At 36.9% G+C, this 17,181-nt stretch overlaps 1 protein-coding gene across 1 annotated transcript; it reads right to left on the minus strand.

The window, feature by feature from the left end:
* Positions 1–1,982: 1,982 nt before the first annotated feature.
* On the minus strand, positions 1,983–16,965 carry LOC103509784 (PDF receptor). Its single transcript, XM_008474414.1, has 8 exons — positions 16,960–16,965; positions 12,449–12,552; positions 8,930–9,083; positions 7,178–7,196; positions 6,698–6,805; positions 2,861–3,048; positions 2,523–2,608; positions 1,983–2,184 (listed from the first exon to the last, which is right to left on the minus strand). The coding sequence occupies exons 1-8, from the start codon at positions 16,963–16,965 to the stop codon at positions 1,983–1,985; spliced, it is 867 nt and encodes a 288-aa protein (XP_008472636.1).
* Positions 16,966–17,181: the final 216 nt, after the last annotated feature.

Consider the following 17,181-nt stretch of genomic DNA (forward strand, 5'->3'; position numbering starts at 1 on the left):
TTCATTGTTTTTTCCCCACAGGTCCGATGCAGAACACAGTAGAGGACTTCTGGCGTATGGTCTGGGAACAGCAAACTCTAGTGATAATCATGACGACCCGAGTCATAGAACGGGGCAGGAACAAGTGCGCCCAATACTGGCCAGGCACGGAGGGGAATTTATTTCTTTTCTTTTTACTTTCTATTATTACACTAGACATTGAAAAAAAACTGACAGGGAACAATGAGGGAGATAAAATAACGTACAATATAATTTAGAATGAAACTTCAGAGTAAATTTTAATAAGGGGCAAGGCAGATGAACTTATGACGACTTAAAATAAGGCTTACTCAAATCTCTATCACTCTATCTTTGTCTTAATACTCTCTTTCTCCCTCCCTCTCTTGCTCTCTCTCTCTCTCCCTCTTTCTCCCATTCTTTTTCTATCTTTTCCCCTTTTCTATCCCTCCCTGTTCTCCCTCTCTTCCTCTTCGAGCCCATGGAAGAATCTTCCTTTCTCCGTCTTTCTTTTTCTCCCATTCTCACCCTTCTCTTCCTCCCTCTCTCTTATCTTCTCTCCCTCTTTCTCCCGTTCTTTTTCTATCTTTTTCCCTTTTTTTATCCCTCCTTTTTCTCCCTCTCTTCCTCTTCGAGCCCATGGAAGAATCTTCCTCTCTCCGTCCTTCCCTTTCTCTTTCTCCCATTCTCACCCTTCTCTTCCTCCCTCTCTCTTATCTTCTCTCTCTCTCTTTCTCCCTTTCTTTTTCTATCTTTTTCCCTTTTCTATCCCTCCTTTTTCTCCCTCTCTTCCTCTTCGAGCCCATGGGAAGAATCTTCCTCTCTCCGTCCTTCCCTTTCTCTTCCTCTCTCTTTCTCTACACTGTAGTCGTCAAGGCTGCCTCGTCTCAGGATCATATATTGGTTTTCAGTTTGGTCACAGGTTTCAGCAGTTCTTCTTGCGGTGTCGAATTGTGTTGCTGTCGACAGCAGAACCTGGGGGGATAAAGAAAATGCTGAATTAAGTAAAAATGGAGAAGCAAAAATAAAAAAATCACAAAGTTTATTTTTTGCCGTTTTGGGAATTAAAAAAAAAGAATTTTAATTGTGTTGAGCATAAATGCTTGTCACAAATGTCGTTCCCTGCTTAATGCACTACGCTAAATTTTATGACTTGACTAGGAGTCGAACCACCAACCTCCAGATCCGAAGTCCACGGCGCTAACCACTACACCACTGAGGTTTTGGGAATCAAAGAAAAAAGTTAACAACAATCCCAACACTTCTTTGTGTAATTTGGACATTTCTTTTGTTGTTTTTCTTTTCTACAAAGATGTATCTTTGTACAAAATCTGGTGTTCTCGTGTTGAACCAGCACCTAAGTGGGAAGTATTGTGTCTCTTCTCGCCCATCTGATGAGAGGCATGATGCTACGACACAGGCCATATGCGTCTATTGTAGCCGAAGAGAGAAGGAAGACACGATATTAGAAGGCCAGCCGTCCCGAGGACGAGCCTCATCCGTTCAGGATAAGATCCACCCCGGGCGGGAATCCCGCGACCTAGCGCTTACAAGGCAGAAACAAACAAGGGAACTAGGCTGGCATAGATTTTTAGTCCGTCCTTCCTTTATTATTACGATAGTAATAAAAAGGTACAAGGGACGGACTATTGTATTCGCTTCGGTGTCTGTCTGTCTGTCTGTCCCCATAGAAGGACTTATCCAAACCTGGTCGACTTATATATCAAATTAAAGGTCTTTTTACCAGGAACACGAAAGTGGTGGTGCAAATTTTATCCAGAGAACCAAAAAAAATGGTTTTTGGGGGATTTTTTTCACATTTTCTCACACAAATGAGCTCTGATCTTGAAATTTGTCGCGACGACCTATGAATATCGGGTAGACCTGACAGGTGGACCTTTTTAGCCGTACCTGTCAGGTCTAAATGATAGTGAGTGGCTGGCCTAAGAGTCTGAGCGTCTGAGGCACTGGTGCTGGTTATTATTTTAAAATATCTTTCTTACCTCCCCGTTGAAGAAACAGTAAAGTACGGCCACAAAGAATCCTTGGAATGACGTCAGGAAGTGTGTGGTGTAAGACCAGAGGAGAAATCTCCACACGGAATGCTCGATGGGGGCCTCTGTCATGTTGATGACGTTAGTAATGCCAAGCAATGGTACTAACACGATGGCAGCACGGACGCCTTTCCTGGAATCGAAGCAGGGGAGGGTGCTTTCTACTAAACCTTGTTAGTCAAAGTAAAAAAAAATGGTACCCACAGGTACGAAAACATGTGAACCAAGCAGAAGGCTCCTTTCTTAACTCCTACAGTGAACTCGTTATTTTCTGAATATTTATTATAAAAGCCTTTGAAAAGAAAGATTCGATGATGTACTACAGATTTTTTAACATTGCACACGAGTCTGGTTTTATTTTTTAGTTTGAACAAGGTTTAAGTTGATCAATGAACTGCAGAAAGTCACTCGGAGAAAAGGTCAGGGCTCCCAAAAGCCCGATGAGGTACAAGAGACCATTTTGACGCTTACCTCAACTGTTCCAACTCGGTGGTGTGACTCTGTCTGAGTTTGACCACTAGAACTCGGATGATATTCAGCAAGAACAGGAAGTTTAGCTGAAACAGGGAGCGATATTATTGAACCGGAAATGCGATTTGAAGAAGGGCGAAATACAAACATCGAAGGAATAAATATGGATTTTTTGGCTGGAAGTAAAATTTTGTCATTTCTAACGGCTATTAGGTACTTGAATTTAATTGAATTCTATAAACCTAGGTGTTCATTTTAACATTTACCTAAGACTTTCTGGTTTCTACTTTGTCGTCTACAAAAATTCCAATCCGTTCCAATAACAACAAATTACTTACAGAAACGGCCGCCAGTCGCGGACCTTCCAGAATCCAGAAGAAAGACGTCAAGTTATAGCCCCACCAACATCTCTCCTCTCTCATGTAGTAAGCTGTGACCAAAGCCCATAACCCGGTCATAATGAGTGGAATACCCCACCCTACGACCTTGTAGATACAGTAGTAGGATTTGTCTTGGAATACTGTCACTGGAAATCAACAAACATTACATAGATTTTTCGATATTTGCCCTGATCGGGGATAAATTCATGGCAGAAAAGTTAGTAGGTAGTAATAATAATAATATATTTATTTATTACTTTCTTTTTAACAAAAATCTCTTCTTGTTCCACTAAGTACATTTAGGTAGTACTTTTCGGGAACATTAAAATTGCTATTGTAGGTATTTCTTCTTTTTTACTTTCCTTATCCTATAGGAAGGAAAGTAATGTAATCGGATCAGATTTTCGATGGTCAGTTTTTAGTGAAAAAACACGTTTTGAGGTCCCTAGAGCCTAAATCCAAAGTTTCAGCCATTGGTCGTCGAACCACCAACCTCCAGATCCGAAGTCCACGGCGCTAACCACTACACCACTGAGGTTTTGGGAATCAAAGAAAAAAGTTAACAACAATCCCAACACTTCTTTGTGTAATTTGGACATTTCTTTTGTTGTTTTTCTTTTCTACAAAGATGTATCTTTGTACAAAATCTGGTGTTCTCGTGTTGAACCAGCACCTAAGTGGGAAGTATTGTGTCTCTTCTCGCCCATCTGATGAGAGGCATGATGCTACGACACAGGCCATATGCGTCTATTGTAGCAGTTGTTTAATTGCTACGAAATAAAAACGGCGGTGGACCTACTTACTGTACAAAGAGATGCTTTACCTCCTGAGGCTGGTAGATAGGAACTCATTGGAATCAGCAGAATCGGGTTCTACGTTGCTTACAAACACGGAATTCCTTCTGGCTACGACATAGGCCATATGCGTCTATTGTAGCAGTTGTTTAATTGCTACGAAATAAAAACGGCGGTGGACCTGCTTACTGTACAAAGAGATACTTTACCTCCTGAGGCTGGTAGATAGGAACTCATTGGAATCAGCAGAATCGGGTTCTACGTTGCTTACAAACACGGAATTCCTTCTGGTAGGAAATGTTTGCTGTCTGGACATCATGTAGGTGGAGAATCCCTTGTTAACAGCCATTCTGACCTGAGAAAAGCAAAATCAACAGCTTGAATTTTGGTACTCGTAAAGAATAACGAAAAATTTTATGTATCCGAAACAATAATAAACTGCTGAGTTAAGGTAGAATGATAAAATGACTACCTACCTAGTCTCAAAAGTTTCGGAAAAATTTTATGTATCCGAAACAATAATAAACTGCTGAGTTAAGGTAGAATGATAAAATGACTACCTACCTAGTCTCAAAAGTTTCGTAGGTACCTTAAGGTAATGTTATACTCAGAACATTGCTAACGTATGTAGACAAAGATAATAGGGGACGAATGAGACGAAGAAGAAGAAAAGAAGAAGAAGAAAAGGAAGAGGAACTTAGAAACTTGCAACTGACATTTTTTATTTTCATGTATAAAAAACAATCACATTCGCAAACAGAACACTGGACACGATGTTTTATCTCAATAGGGTAGAAATTAATTTATAAATGTACCTAAATCATGAATTACTTGTGGTGAAGCTGAGAGCCTCTTCACAATTTTTGTGGATATCACAGCAGTACTAAGAATCTCCTTTACACAGCAGTACTAAGAATCTCCTTTTTACCTACCTCGGTGGTGTAGTGGTCAAGGAGCTCGCCTGGTAAACAGGAGGGCGTGGGTTCAAACCCAGCCGAGGTATGGAATTTTATCCTCAATATAATTTGAGAATTTGACCACAAGAGGAACTTAGAAACTTGCAACTGACATTTTTTATTTTCATGTATAAAAACAATCACATTCGCAAACAGAACACTGGACACGATGTTTTATCTCAATAGGGTAGAAATCAATTTATAAATGTACCTAAATCATGAATTACTTGTGGTGAAGCTGAGAGCCTCTTCACAATTTTTGTGGATATCACAGCATTACTAAGAATCTCCTTTACTAACGGCCGGCCTTATTTATGAAAATTTTCGATCTCAAGACAGAACGAAATAAATTTTGGCCAATCAGATGTTTGGAATTGATGCTTCTTCAATTCTGCCAGGAATCGAACTAACGGCCGGCCTTATTTATAAAAATTTTCGATCTCAAGACAGAACGAAATAAATTTTGGCCAATCAGATGTTTGGAATTGATGCTTCTTCAATTCTGCCAGGAATCGAACCCAGGACATCCACTGTGTAAGCCTAGTGAGATTTCTGCGCAGTCACTGAGGTTGCTTGAGGAGAAATCAATTAATTAGTATTTACCTACATGTCGAATGTCGATATAGAAGACGTAAAGAAAAACTCTTAAATGTTGATATTCATAGGGGTGCCTTTGTTATAAGTTTCGGTACTATTATTAGAGATAGGTGGGTTAAGATAGGTGCTGCGGTTGGCGGTATTTTGACCGCTTTTTGGCGGTTTTCGACCGTTTTTTGGCGATTTTCAACGATACTGACTAAACGGTTAGAGATATTGTAAAAGTTACAATAGAACAACACTCAAATAAGCATCATTCAATAGGATAAGGAAAGTCGTGTGATGTTCACTCCAGATTTTTCCTTCTATTGTAGGAATTTCTTCTTAAGATTTAAATTTCGTTGTTATTCATGAGATACTTTTTGATTTCTTTTTTCATTTTCTTTTCGTTGTCTAATTCTCTTAGTAGGGAATCATTGTGGCAGAAGAAATTGTGGTAGAAACACCCTTGTAGTCCCTTGGGACTCAAGGGATAAATCCCTTGATTTTTTTCCACTACGATGGTTTTACAAACTTTTCTTCCATGAACGTGGCCCGGCCTAACCGAAAACGTGTTTCTGTTAAAGCTCGGTTCACTTTGGTTAACTGTGTTCCAGCCCTAACACAGAAAATAAGAATGCAAGACCTAACCGGATAGATGAAGGCTAACCAGGTCTTTCGTGAGGTAAACAAAATTTGACTGAAATGAGAAAAGCAATTCCTCTCCTCGAAGGGAAAATCGTTTTGGCCATCATCAGACACAAAATTGATTCCAAGGTCATCAAAGCACTGTGCTGCTCATTATGCCATTTACAATGCAATTTCTAGCAGTATAAAGTCAACAACAAACTGTAGAGTCGGTCTACAATATTGACCCTATTGGCAGAATGAAATCCATTTGACTCCTTTACTTCATAGACCATTCTGTCTACTCGTAATCCACTCGTAATATTTGTAGCCAAAACCAAATGTCAGCCCAAAGCAATCACCCTAGTTAGGGCTGATTGAGAGGCTGACGAAAAACGCTGATTTCCATACCTCGGCTGGGATTGAACCCACGCCCTCCTGTTTACCAGGCGAGCGCCTTGACCACAGAAGAAGAAAAGGAAGAGGAACTTAGAAACTTGCAACTGACATTTTTTATTTTCATGTATAAAAAACAATCACATTCGCAAACAGATTGTTTACAGTCATCATACTCCTAGAGTGTCATCCTCGATTGTTAATAATTTATTCTTAAAATCACTTTTTGAACTCAGGGGACCTCTTTACGGATTGTCTACCTCTTTTGAAAATTTGGACTGATTTCAAAACTTTAGACCGGAAAGTCAAAATGTTTTGTATGATGTTGACTTCAGCTGTTTACGTCAAATTTGAATACAATAGGACCAATACTTTCTCATGACAGCAGAGGTTCCCTAAACTTGATGTAATAGAAAGTAAAAATAATATTTTATTATACGACTTACTGGTAGGATCAAGGCCTTTGCCGGCAGGACACGGTAGTTCTATGGTGGAATTAGCTCTGGTAGGTGGCCAACAATATACTCCATCCCATGTCCAGTTACAGAACGTTCCTGGAACAGAAAATTTAAAGGTTTTGAACGATGTTGATTTAGGAAATTAAGATGTAAAAAAAAGTCTGATCAGTAAACATAATCTTCTTCGTCTTTTCCCCTGTTCAGACGGGGTCGACGTTTTTCCCCAGGGCAAAGTAAACCCTTGTATTCTTGACAAACCCTTGGATTCAATTAAAAAAAAAAAAAAAAAAAAAAAAAAAAAATGTGTTTGGGGAAAAAGAAAAGGAAGAGGAACTTAGAAACTTGCAACTGACATTTTTTATTTTCATGTATAAAAAACAATCACATTCGCAAACAGAACACTGGACACGATGTTTTATCTCAATAGGGTAGAAATTAATTTATAAATGTACCTAAATCATGAATTACTTGTGGTGAAGCTGAGAGCCTCTTCACAATTTTTGTGGATATCACAGCAGTACTAAGAATCTCCTTTACACAGCAGTACTAAGAATCTCCTTTTTACCTACCTCGGTGGTGTAGTGGTCAAGGAGCTCGCCTGGTAAACAGGAGGGCGTGGGTTCAAACCCAGCCGAGGTATGGAATTTTATCCTCAATATAATTTGAGAATTTGACCACAATAATAGTAGTATCCTACTGCTGGAGTAAAGGGACTTTTCAGTCCTATGCGAGCAGTATAAATAAGCACTATTATTTTACTAACGGCCGGCCTTATTTATAAAAATTTTCGATCTCAAGACAGAACGAAATAAATTTTGGCCAATCAGATGTTTGGAATTGATGCTTCTTCAATTCTGCCAGGAATCGAACCCAGGACATCCACTGTGTAAGCCTAGTGAGATTTCTGCGCAGTCACTGAGGTTGCTTGAGGAGAAATCAATTTATTAGTATTTACCTACATGTCGATATAGAAGACGTAAAGAAAAACTCTTAAATGTTGATATTCATAGGGGTGCCTTTGTTATAAGTTTCGGTACTATTATTAGAATTAGATTATACCTTGTTTATCCTGCTCGAATGAGACTAAAAAGTCCCTTTACCCCAGCAGTCTAAACAAGGTCTCGGTTAAATAACATGGCACATATATAACAAAATTTTAGGACCTTGCTTAATAATAATAATAATAATAATAATAAAAAACTGTTATGGTACACATAAACACATGCTCGTACTTCATTCTCTGTGGATTAAAAGCATTATTAGTATTTACCTACATGTCGATATAGAAGACGTAAAGAAAAACTCTTAAATGTTGATATTCATAGGGGTGCCTTTGTTATAAGTTTCGGTACTATTATTAGAATTAGATTATACCTTGTTTATCCTGCTCGAATGAGACTAAAAAGTCCCTTTACCCCAGCAGTCTAAACAAGGTCTCGGTTAAATAACATGGCACATATATAACAAAATTTTAGGACCTTGCTTAATAATAATAATAATAATAATAATAAAAAACTGTTATGGTACACATAAACACATGCTCGTACTTCATTCTCTGTGGATTAAAAGCATTTATAATTATTATTAGGTATTATAGAAAACGATCCGTATTAAGTTGTAAAGTGTGTAAAGCGGTAGTTGTTTTATCATTTTTCTCTTATAAAAGTCATAATGGGGTTACCTATTTATCTCAAAAGTAATAAATATGTTTCCTTTATCAATTTTCTGTCTCGCATCATTGCGTTTACCCTAAGGGAGCATCAGGATACCCTTGTTCTGAGAATAATGAGGATTTTTTTCTTCTGATGTACCTACAAGTATTGTTATTTATAAATATATATATACACATACGAGTATATATATAAAAAATAACGTCGAAAGAAACGAGTAATTTAGAACGTCTTAGCAGATATTTTAATTTTTTTTCCTTTTACTAGGCTTCCCTTTATTCGGGATGTTAAAAAAATACGTTTTCTTGTTTTCGTTATTCCGAGAGAGAAAAAAAAGATGTTTGATAGAGGGAACTGTAACTGGTGAGGTCTTAATATCATCCCGAAATCGAAGAGAGAAAAAAGACAGGTAGGAGAAATACGGCTCTTCCGAGAAAGCAACATTATCGGTTCAGGATAAAATCAGACGAACCCGCGGCCTAGCACTTACAAATCAGACGCTCTACCATCCAAGCTAACTAGGCTGGGAACTAGTTTAATTTGTACTTACGGTGTTCTCTATACCAAAGCGGGGTAGATTTGCAACTCGTGATGAGTTACTGATGATCGCTTGATCTATGTATAAAGCAAGTCTGACCAGCACTTGAATGATCATGGCGAAGAATAAGTTCTTGTGAATCCGAGTCCTGTTATTCCTGAGACTCCTGTGAACAGCGGACAGAATAGAAATAAATAATCTCTCTCCACCTTAACTTTGGTCTCTCTTTCTCTTTCCTCCTAAGTCTATTTTCTCCACGTACCTCTCATCTCTTCACGTGCCTAAACTATCTCAACCTGCCCTCTTGTATTTCCTTTCTCAACAACAACATATATTGTACTCTGGTCTTATAGGTACCCATAAAATACTCGAGTCCTTGTTTAGACTGCTGGGGTAAAGGAAAGGGACTTTTTAGTCCTATTCGAGCAGGATATACAAGGTAGATTCTATTCTATTCTTCAATTCCCTCAAGATAAACTCGTTACCACCCTATAGGAGTCCTTGGAATATGAGATAAAAATAAAGAACAATATAAGAAAAAGACAAGATTAGCATTAACGTAATATACATTAGGCAATAAAGCTATACCTAATTTAGCGGTTCTCAACCTTTTTTCGCCCGCGTACCCCTTAGGTACCCGGATTTAATCTCACCATCACAATGAGTACCGGGTACACATAGGGTGAATGTACCAGTAGTCGACTTTACACCAGTAGTCGATCACTCGGTCATGTTTAGTTAATTTTAAGCTATAAACGTATATAAATAATCTAAGGTCCAAGTTTTTCTTGCCCTTGGTATGAATTTAATTTGAAGAAACCATTTACTGATGAAAATTTGTAATGAAATCATTTGTGCTAACGTACGAATAAGTATTGAACTTTCGCGAAGTTGCAGATGAGGAATGAAAATATCATGTAGGTTGATAGTACCTATGGAGGGAAAAAAATCAAAGTAGAAATATTGATTTGTAGCCAAAACCAAATGTCAGCCCAAAGCAATCACCCTAGTTAGGGCTGATTGAGAGGCTGACGAAAAACGCTGACCCCGTATGTACACGGGAAAAGGCGAAGAAAAAGAAGAAGACTTCTTGGACCATTCTGTCCTTCTCAGATTAGACAATAATTCAATTATTGAATAGAATCGCATAGAGAGAGAGCGAGAGAGAGAGAGAAAGAGGGAGAGAAAAATGACAAGAGAGTAGCGTCATAGAATTCATAGGGGAAAAGAAAAACTAAAAAAGGAGTGAGAGAAAGAGCGGGAGGGAGAGGGAGAGAGAAAGAGAGTGGAAGAGGAGGATGAGCGAGTGAGAGAGAGAGAAAAAGGGAGGGAAAGATAGAAATTTCAAGAGAAAAATGTGCAACTAATCTGAACTGTTCTGAGATTAAATACTCGTATTGACAGTTTAAGAAGAAATCTTTCCGTTGAGAGAGGAAAGAAACTTGAGTATATAGGTGGGTTTTATTTGTGTTCATGACAGGACATCTTGCTGATAAGATTTAGATCAGCAGGAGGTCTAGTCGCCTAAAATTAATGTACATTTGGGTGGACATCTGGACATTTCCAACACATCTGCTTTTTTCTTTTATTGCACATTGCATACTTACCATAGTTTCAAGGCATTCATACAAATGGGACACCCGGCTGTTTCCAAAATAAATACTCACCTTGCCTTCTTCTTCGGAAGAGTTGAATAGTTTCATTAGTAGTTGGTGTGCAGATGATGTATAACACCCTGTATAATTTGTCCAGCCATGGTGGAAATCTGTGGCTGTCTTGCCAAGCCAAGTGCCATTGGATGAACATCGTCTGAATGCAAATTCTGTAATCATGGGCAATATGGGCATGGGGCGACTTTGGCATAAGCCTGGGAATCCTGGCATTTTTTCAACCCATTGACGAGTAATAGAGAATTTTTCTTTTAGGTCGTGGTTATGTACCTGGGGCAACTTTGGCATAAGCCTGGGAATCCTGGCATTTTTTCAACCCATTGACGAGTAATAGAGAATTTTTCTTTTAGGTCGTGGTTATGTACCGGGTTGGGATAGGCGAAGTTGGTAAACTAACCTTGTTTACACTCCCCTGCCAAACTGTAGAAACAATATCCTGTCTCAACTAGTCCGAACCCAACCCAACCCGTAACATAACCACAACCTTAGATTTACTAATGGCCAGTTCGAAGCTTTGCAATTCACATTTTCCCGTATTTTTACATCATCGTAACAATGGGTTCCTATAGTATTTTCATCAGGGTTTGTCCTCTGTAAGATAATGCCACCGTGAACATAGTTCTGTTTCTGTTTTTGATAAGGTTCGGTTTATTTGGTTAACCCAGTTCCAGTTCAAAACAACAATTTAAAAATACGAAACAGAGTAAACCAAACACGATCAGTTAACAAAAATGACACAATAGATATTTCCAACATCTCGATGATTAGGTAAAAAAAAGGCCAAATCTCACAGTAAAAGTTCCTTCGGATTCGATTACCTTATCTTGAAAAATTCATATTGAGATTAAGTTACACTCCCGTGCCAAACTGTTTCTGTTTTTGATAAGGTTCGGTTTATTTGGTTAACCCTGTTCCAGTTCTAAACAACAATTTAAAAATACGAAACAGAGTAAACCAAACACGATCAGTTAACAAAAATAACACAATAGATATTTCCAACAACTCGATGATTAGGTAAAAAAAAGGCCAAATCTCACAGTAAAAGTTCCTTCGGATTCGATTACCTTATCTTGAAAAATTCATATTGAGAAATGAAATATTAATGCCTTAATAACAGTTTATTGTAGGCATTTCATGAGATATGCTTGAGTGATTCGAAGTTTTTTGTAGAACATCTCGCGTTTGCTATTTCCAGAGTGAATGAAATGGAATTGGAATACAAATTTAGTTTGTTTATGTAAGAATAACTTGGAATGCGACGTTACCAAATGTTCTTCATGGAAACACTTCTCTTGCCAATAGCAATAGGCAACAGGTGTTGTCGAAATTTAAAATGTTTTCGAAACGGAGTACCTTCTTTATTAAGTAGCATTACAATTATAACTAAATTTATAATGTTTTCCAAACGGAGTACCTTCTTTATTAAGTAGCATTATAATAGATCAGTTGCGCTTACTTGGGTGATGTTTCAAAGTCATAGAGCATGAAAAATGAGGACCAACGGAATTTTTCTTTTTCTCAAATAATCTAAGCTAAGGTCCAAGTTTTTCTTGCCCTTGGTATGAATTTAATTTGAAGAAACCATTTACTGATGAAAATTTGTAATGAAATCAATTGTGCTAACGTACGAATAAGTAACTTTCGCGAAGTTGCAGATGAGGAATGAAAATATCATGTAGGTTGATAGTACCTATGGAGGGAAAAAAATCAAAGTAGAAATATTGCCTGAAGAGATAGAAGATTCCAAAGGAAAATGTCCCCTTGTTAGCAGAAGAGAATAAAAAAACTCATGTTCTTCCTAGAGAGCTAATCATCTATGTACCTATAACTCATACATCTATACTCAAATAAAAGAACTTGCCTGAAGCGGCAGAAGATTCCAATGGAAATAAGCAATGCAAACAGTGACACGCATAGTCCAGCTATCTCGATGGATCGAGTGTTTTCAGCTATTTGAATTTTCCGCTGAAACAATAAGGGTTGCAAACAATATAGAAAAACATAGGTAAGGACTCCTTTAAAACTGAAAATTTATAATATAAATATCTATAAATTAATAGCAGGTGTAACAACCTTAATGTTTAAGTATTGGAAGTGGAAAACCCATTTAAACAAGCTGGGCCCGTCCCTCCGGGAATTTTTTAGTCCGTAGTTTATTCGATCGTGATTAGAGAAAATCAGTACCTTTGTACCTACCTAATTTGTTTAATTTTCAGTTTAATATTATTCTTGATTTGATTTTACTTTCATGTAATGATTTAAAATCAAGACCGTTCTCCCTTTATTCCCAATATAATGTTTCAGTCACCCATCCATTTATTGGCCTTGTTCGGCGTAGCTTAACATAGGTGACGCTAAAACCGGTCCTAAATTAACGACTGAAGTGTTATCTAAAACTTTCTCGCTTTGAGTTCATACATAGGTTGATGTGTGCCATTACTACTGAGTTCTAAACATGAGAGTGATTGAGTGTGAAGATGGAGCGGGAATGGTGCAGTTAGAGAATTAAATAAATAAGTAATAGTTGCTAAGTACCTTATGAAAAAATTCAGTACTTCAGTCCTTTGAGGTCAAAATTCAGTACTTTTCTGGACTGTACTGCACTAACCCATTAAAATTCAAAATTTGCTTTTGTCCACAATTATACAATTTTTTTCGCGTACCCCGGAGGTTCTCTCACGTACCCCCAGGGGTATGCATACCCCCGGTTGAAAATCGCTGACCTAATCTAATAATACCTGATTATACCAAGTTTACTATACCGATATATCCCTCCCACTGCGAAAATTATAGTCAGGATTTCTGAAACTTTATTATTGCTTTATATTATTGTTTTTTTCTTCTGTTAGTTTACAAGCTGACTACTTATTTATTACTCTTTAATTGACCTAGTTTCCATGTGTGAGTTTGGTGTTATGAGTTTTGTTCACCAGCAGTTTATTTTCACTTCGCTACGAAAAAAAGTCAAATTATTTGCAAAAGTTAGCAAACTTATAAAAAATAATAAATATATAATGATTATATTTCTTGTCCTCATTGCTGAGCATGTAAATAAATAAATAAAATCTTGTAATTTTAAAATTGTTAAACTAGATTTAGATATTAGGTAGAAAAGAACCATTCATAAGGTAATGTCACTTACGGTGGTTCTTTTCTGCTTAATGCTGTCAAATTTAGGTACAAGTACCTACTTAGGTACAAATCCAAGAGGTCTTTGAAAGAAGGACTACTTTCCCTACTGTTTTCAATTGAAAACCGACCCTTCTTTCTTTGAAGTCCTCAAATAATGTCCGAATAGTATGAGTTAACCTCTTTTTTTGCTTAACTCCATACACAAAAAGCCCAACTGAGCCTTAGGTGTAGGGACAAACAGCCCTAAAGGATGGGTTAAGCTTCTACGAATCTCCGAAGATTAAGAGTCCACCACTGGTCTTCAGAATTCAGAGCTCCGAATAGTATGAGTTAACCTCTTTTTTTGCTTAACTCCATACACAAAAAGCCCAACTGAGCCTTAGATGTAGGGACAAACAGCCCTAAAGGATGGGTTAAGCTTCTACGAATCTCCGAAGATTAAGAGTCCACCACTGGTCTTCAGAATTCAGAGGAGATGTAACGTGTAAAGGCAAACAGTCGGGAAATACGAATTCTCTTTCATGTTCACTTTAATCAGGCGGGATAATATACCTATAGCATTAGGTTTAATATTGAGGCAAACAATACAACATCTTCACTGTATTTGAGTTATGTTATGAAATTCGAGCGCAAAGCGCAAGTTATGAAATACGATGAGGTTATGAAACAAGAGCGCATAGCGCAAGTTATGAAATACGATGAGGTTATGAAACAAGAGCGCATAGCGCGAGTTATGAAATACGATGAGGTTATGAAACAAGAGCGCATAGCGCAAGTTATGAAAAAGAAACCTAAGTGCTTCAAGATTACCTACACGTCTAAATTACTTGAGCAATAAATCAATCCTTTGATAAATTTATTTTCTTATAGGCGTGACTAAACTACTTAGGCTGGAAGATGGGAAATGGCTTTAAATTCTAGTGAAAATATAGCTAGATATTGTAAAACTTGCTTGCTTTATTCCACAAGATGGGCTTTCTTGATTAATTTCTTGGGCATGAATCATAAGTACGAGTATTGTTTGAATCAGATATGTGTAACCTTATTATTAGAGAATGCCATAGGCATTAACCCCACCCTTGATCAAACTTTATTTTGTACCTTTACATTATGTTACCATTTGTAAATATTTATTCTGTAAATAAAGTTTGATCTAATCGTTTAATAATATTATGTTAAGGCGGTCTCTTCTTGATCCCTTGTGTGCCGCATCCATTTTAGTTTACGACGACGTAGATAGAATGATATCTTTAATTATCAGCTTATACCTATATTTATTTGTAATTGACCAATAAACTATAACTTGTGATTGTGATAGAAGAGAAGGTCTTCTCAATATAAAAACTCAGTCGCAATCAGGAATGGAACCCACAAGCTTCAGATTAGAACTTCGGAAAAAAAGCCATTTTCTATGAACGCCTGACATTATACTGATTATGCAATGTGTAATAAAAAATAATCAGTGATCCAGGAGAAGAAGAAGAAGAAGAAGAAGAAAAGAACTGGATGCCACAGGAGTGAAAAGCTTTGAACCAATCAGAAGGCGCTTTTCTTTTCTTACAGTGTGACACAAATAAAACCGGTTATTTTCTGAAGATTTGTAAAGGAAGGTTCAATGCTGAAGTACAGACTTGGCAACCCTGTACTCGGAGCCTCTTTTTTTTTTTTTAGTTTATACAAACTATAGTTCGATACCTATAATAATATTTTCTGATTTACCACCTTCATTTGTTTGTGTAAATCGGTCTGCGTTTATCGCTTTATTTTCTTATCTTCCCTTTTATTGAAGCAATGTGTTGTCCACGAATAAAGTAGGAAAAAAATTCAGGTCAGGATATTTTCGTCAATGTTGAGTAGTACGAGACGTACCTATCAAGTATCATAATCATGATAGCACCTTTGATAAACTTTTGCTATAATGAACTAATAATAATTTTATGCAAATTTAATACAATTATTAAAATAAGATGCTGATTTTTTTTTTTTTTTTTTTTTTTTTTTTTTTTTTTTTTTCAATGGACCAAAAAACTTAATTAGGCGATTGTTCTAAAAAGTGTCCCAATAAGAACGCAAGATTTGAAAGGGTCATAACTTTGTTATGCGGTTGTTTTATCTTGCTCAATCTTTTACAGATCGATTGTAAACAAATCAAAATTAGTCATCATGGAGTCTAAAACTGTTCAAAAACGCGTTAGCATAAAATCGACACATTATCACTTTTGCGAGAGCATTTTCCTAGTCGTAATCCTGTCATTTTCCGTTTTTCTGACGAGAAATGGCCTCCGGATTCTTGTAATTTTACCCCCCCTAGACTATTTTTTGTGATGGCATCTAAAGTCACAGGTTTACACCAACAAACCCACAAGCTTTGAAGCATTGAAAGGTGAAATTGAAAGTTGCATCAACGAGATACAGCCTGATTTCCTCGAATTTGTCATCGAAAATTTTGTCAAAAGGAAACGAATGTACCATCAAAGTCGAGGAAGTTATTTGTCTGATTATTGTTCCATGCAAAATTTCAGAATGTTTGCTTCTCAAATCATCTAAGAAGTCCATTTTATTCCACGGAGAACCATGCTTTATTAACCAATCAAATCTTGCGCTCTTAAACTGACAGTTAAAACTGATCGTGAATGGCTGGCCTTACTATGATCCTAAATTCTCAGACTTTTATAAATTAGTTTGAATACTACGAATACCTACCTATTATAGAAATAGAATAATCCGACCAAAACACAATTTTCCTCTGCTTTATTAGGTATGCGAGTACGTAGGTACTTTTATATTAGGATAGGGAAAGTAAAAAGCTATTAAGTAAATAGATGTTTTAGAGATATTAGATGCAGCATACACGGAAGAGGATAAAGTCCATGATCTATTCCTCAACTATAGGTAACACACAAATGTATATTCGAAATATTGAAAAATGATGTATTGAAGTAACGAAATATCTGCATTGCATTAGGCATTATTATAATCAAAATAATACGTGGATCAAAGTCCAAGCTAACCTTCACTAGTGGAGCTCTAGATTAAATTAAATTAAATGTAGCTATTGTTCATTTTGATGCATGGTTATCATAGAATATTCTGCAATATGAAATCCATAATCAATTCATATCTTGGATAGGGTACAGAGGGGATTGTAGTCAGAATATAAATTCCCACATCACACAATAAATTCCCATAGCAGCTACCAACTGCTATGGGAATTTATTGTGTACCTACCTACCTACCTACCTGCATGATGCAAGAATTTTCTAGATTATTTTGGATTGACTTGAATTTGAATATCCATGTGTTTCGTGTGATCAATTATTTGTTTTGAAAAGGGAATATTTTGTTTGAACCTAATTCTACAACAGATCTTCCTCTGACTTCATTATTTTATGTCGCGGCTGGGATTTGAACTGCAAAAAACTTACCTTCAGTAAAATTGAAAGTGGCGAAATTCGAGTTGCA

This window comes from Diaphorina citri, unplaced genomic scaffold (genome assembly GCF_000475195.1).
Source record: "Diaphorina citri unplaced genomic scaffold, Diaci psyllid genome assembly version 1.1 scaffold529, whole genome shotgun sequence".
Classification (NCBI taxonomy): domain Eukaryota; kingdom Metazoa; phylum Arthropoda; class Insecta; order Hemiptera; family Psyllidae; genus Diaphorina; species Diaphorina citri.

What these genes read in the sequence shown, in the direction of transcription:
- LOC103509784 (XM_008474414.1), bottom strand. An exon ending in GGAATCTTCTGCCGCTTCAG is followed by an intron (nt 9,084 to 12,448) that starts GCAAGTTCTTTT and finishes CGCTGTTCACAG; the next exon opens with GAGTCTCAGGAATAACAGGA. An exon ending in CAAAGGCCTTGATCCTACCA is followed by an intron (nt 3,049 to 6,697) that starts GTAAGTCGTATA and finishes GTTGATTTCCAG; the next exon opens with TGACAGTATTCCAAGACAAA.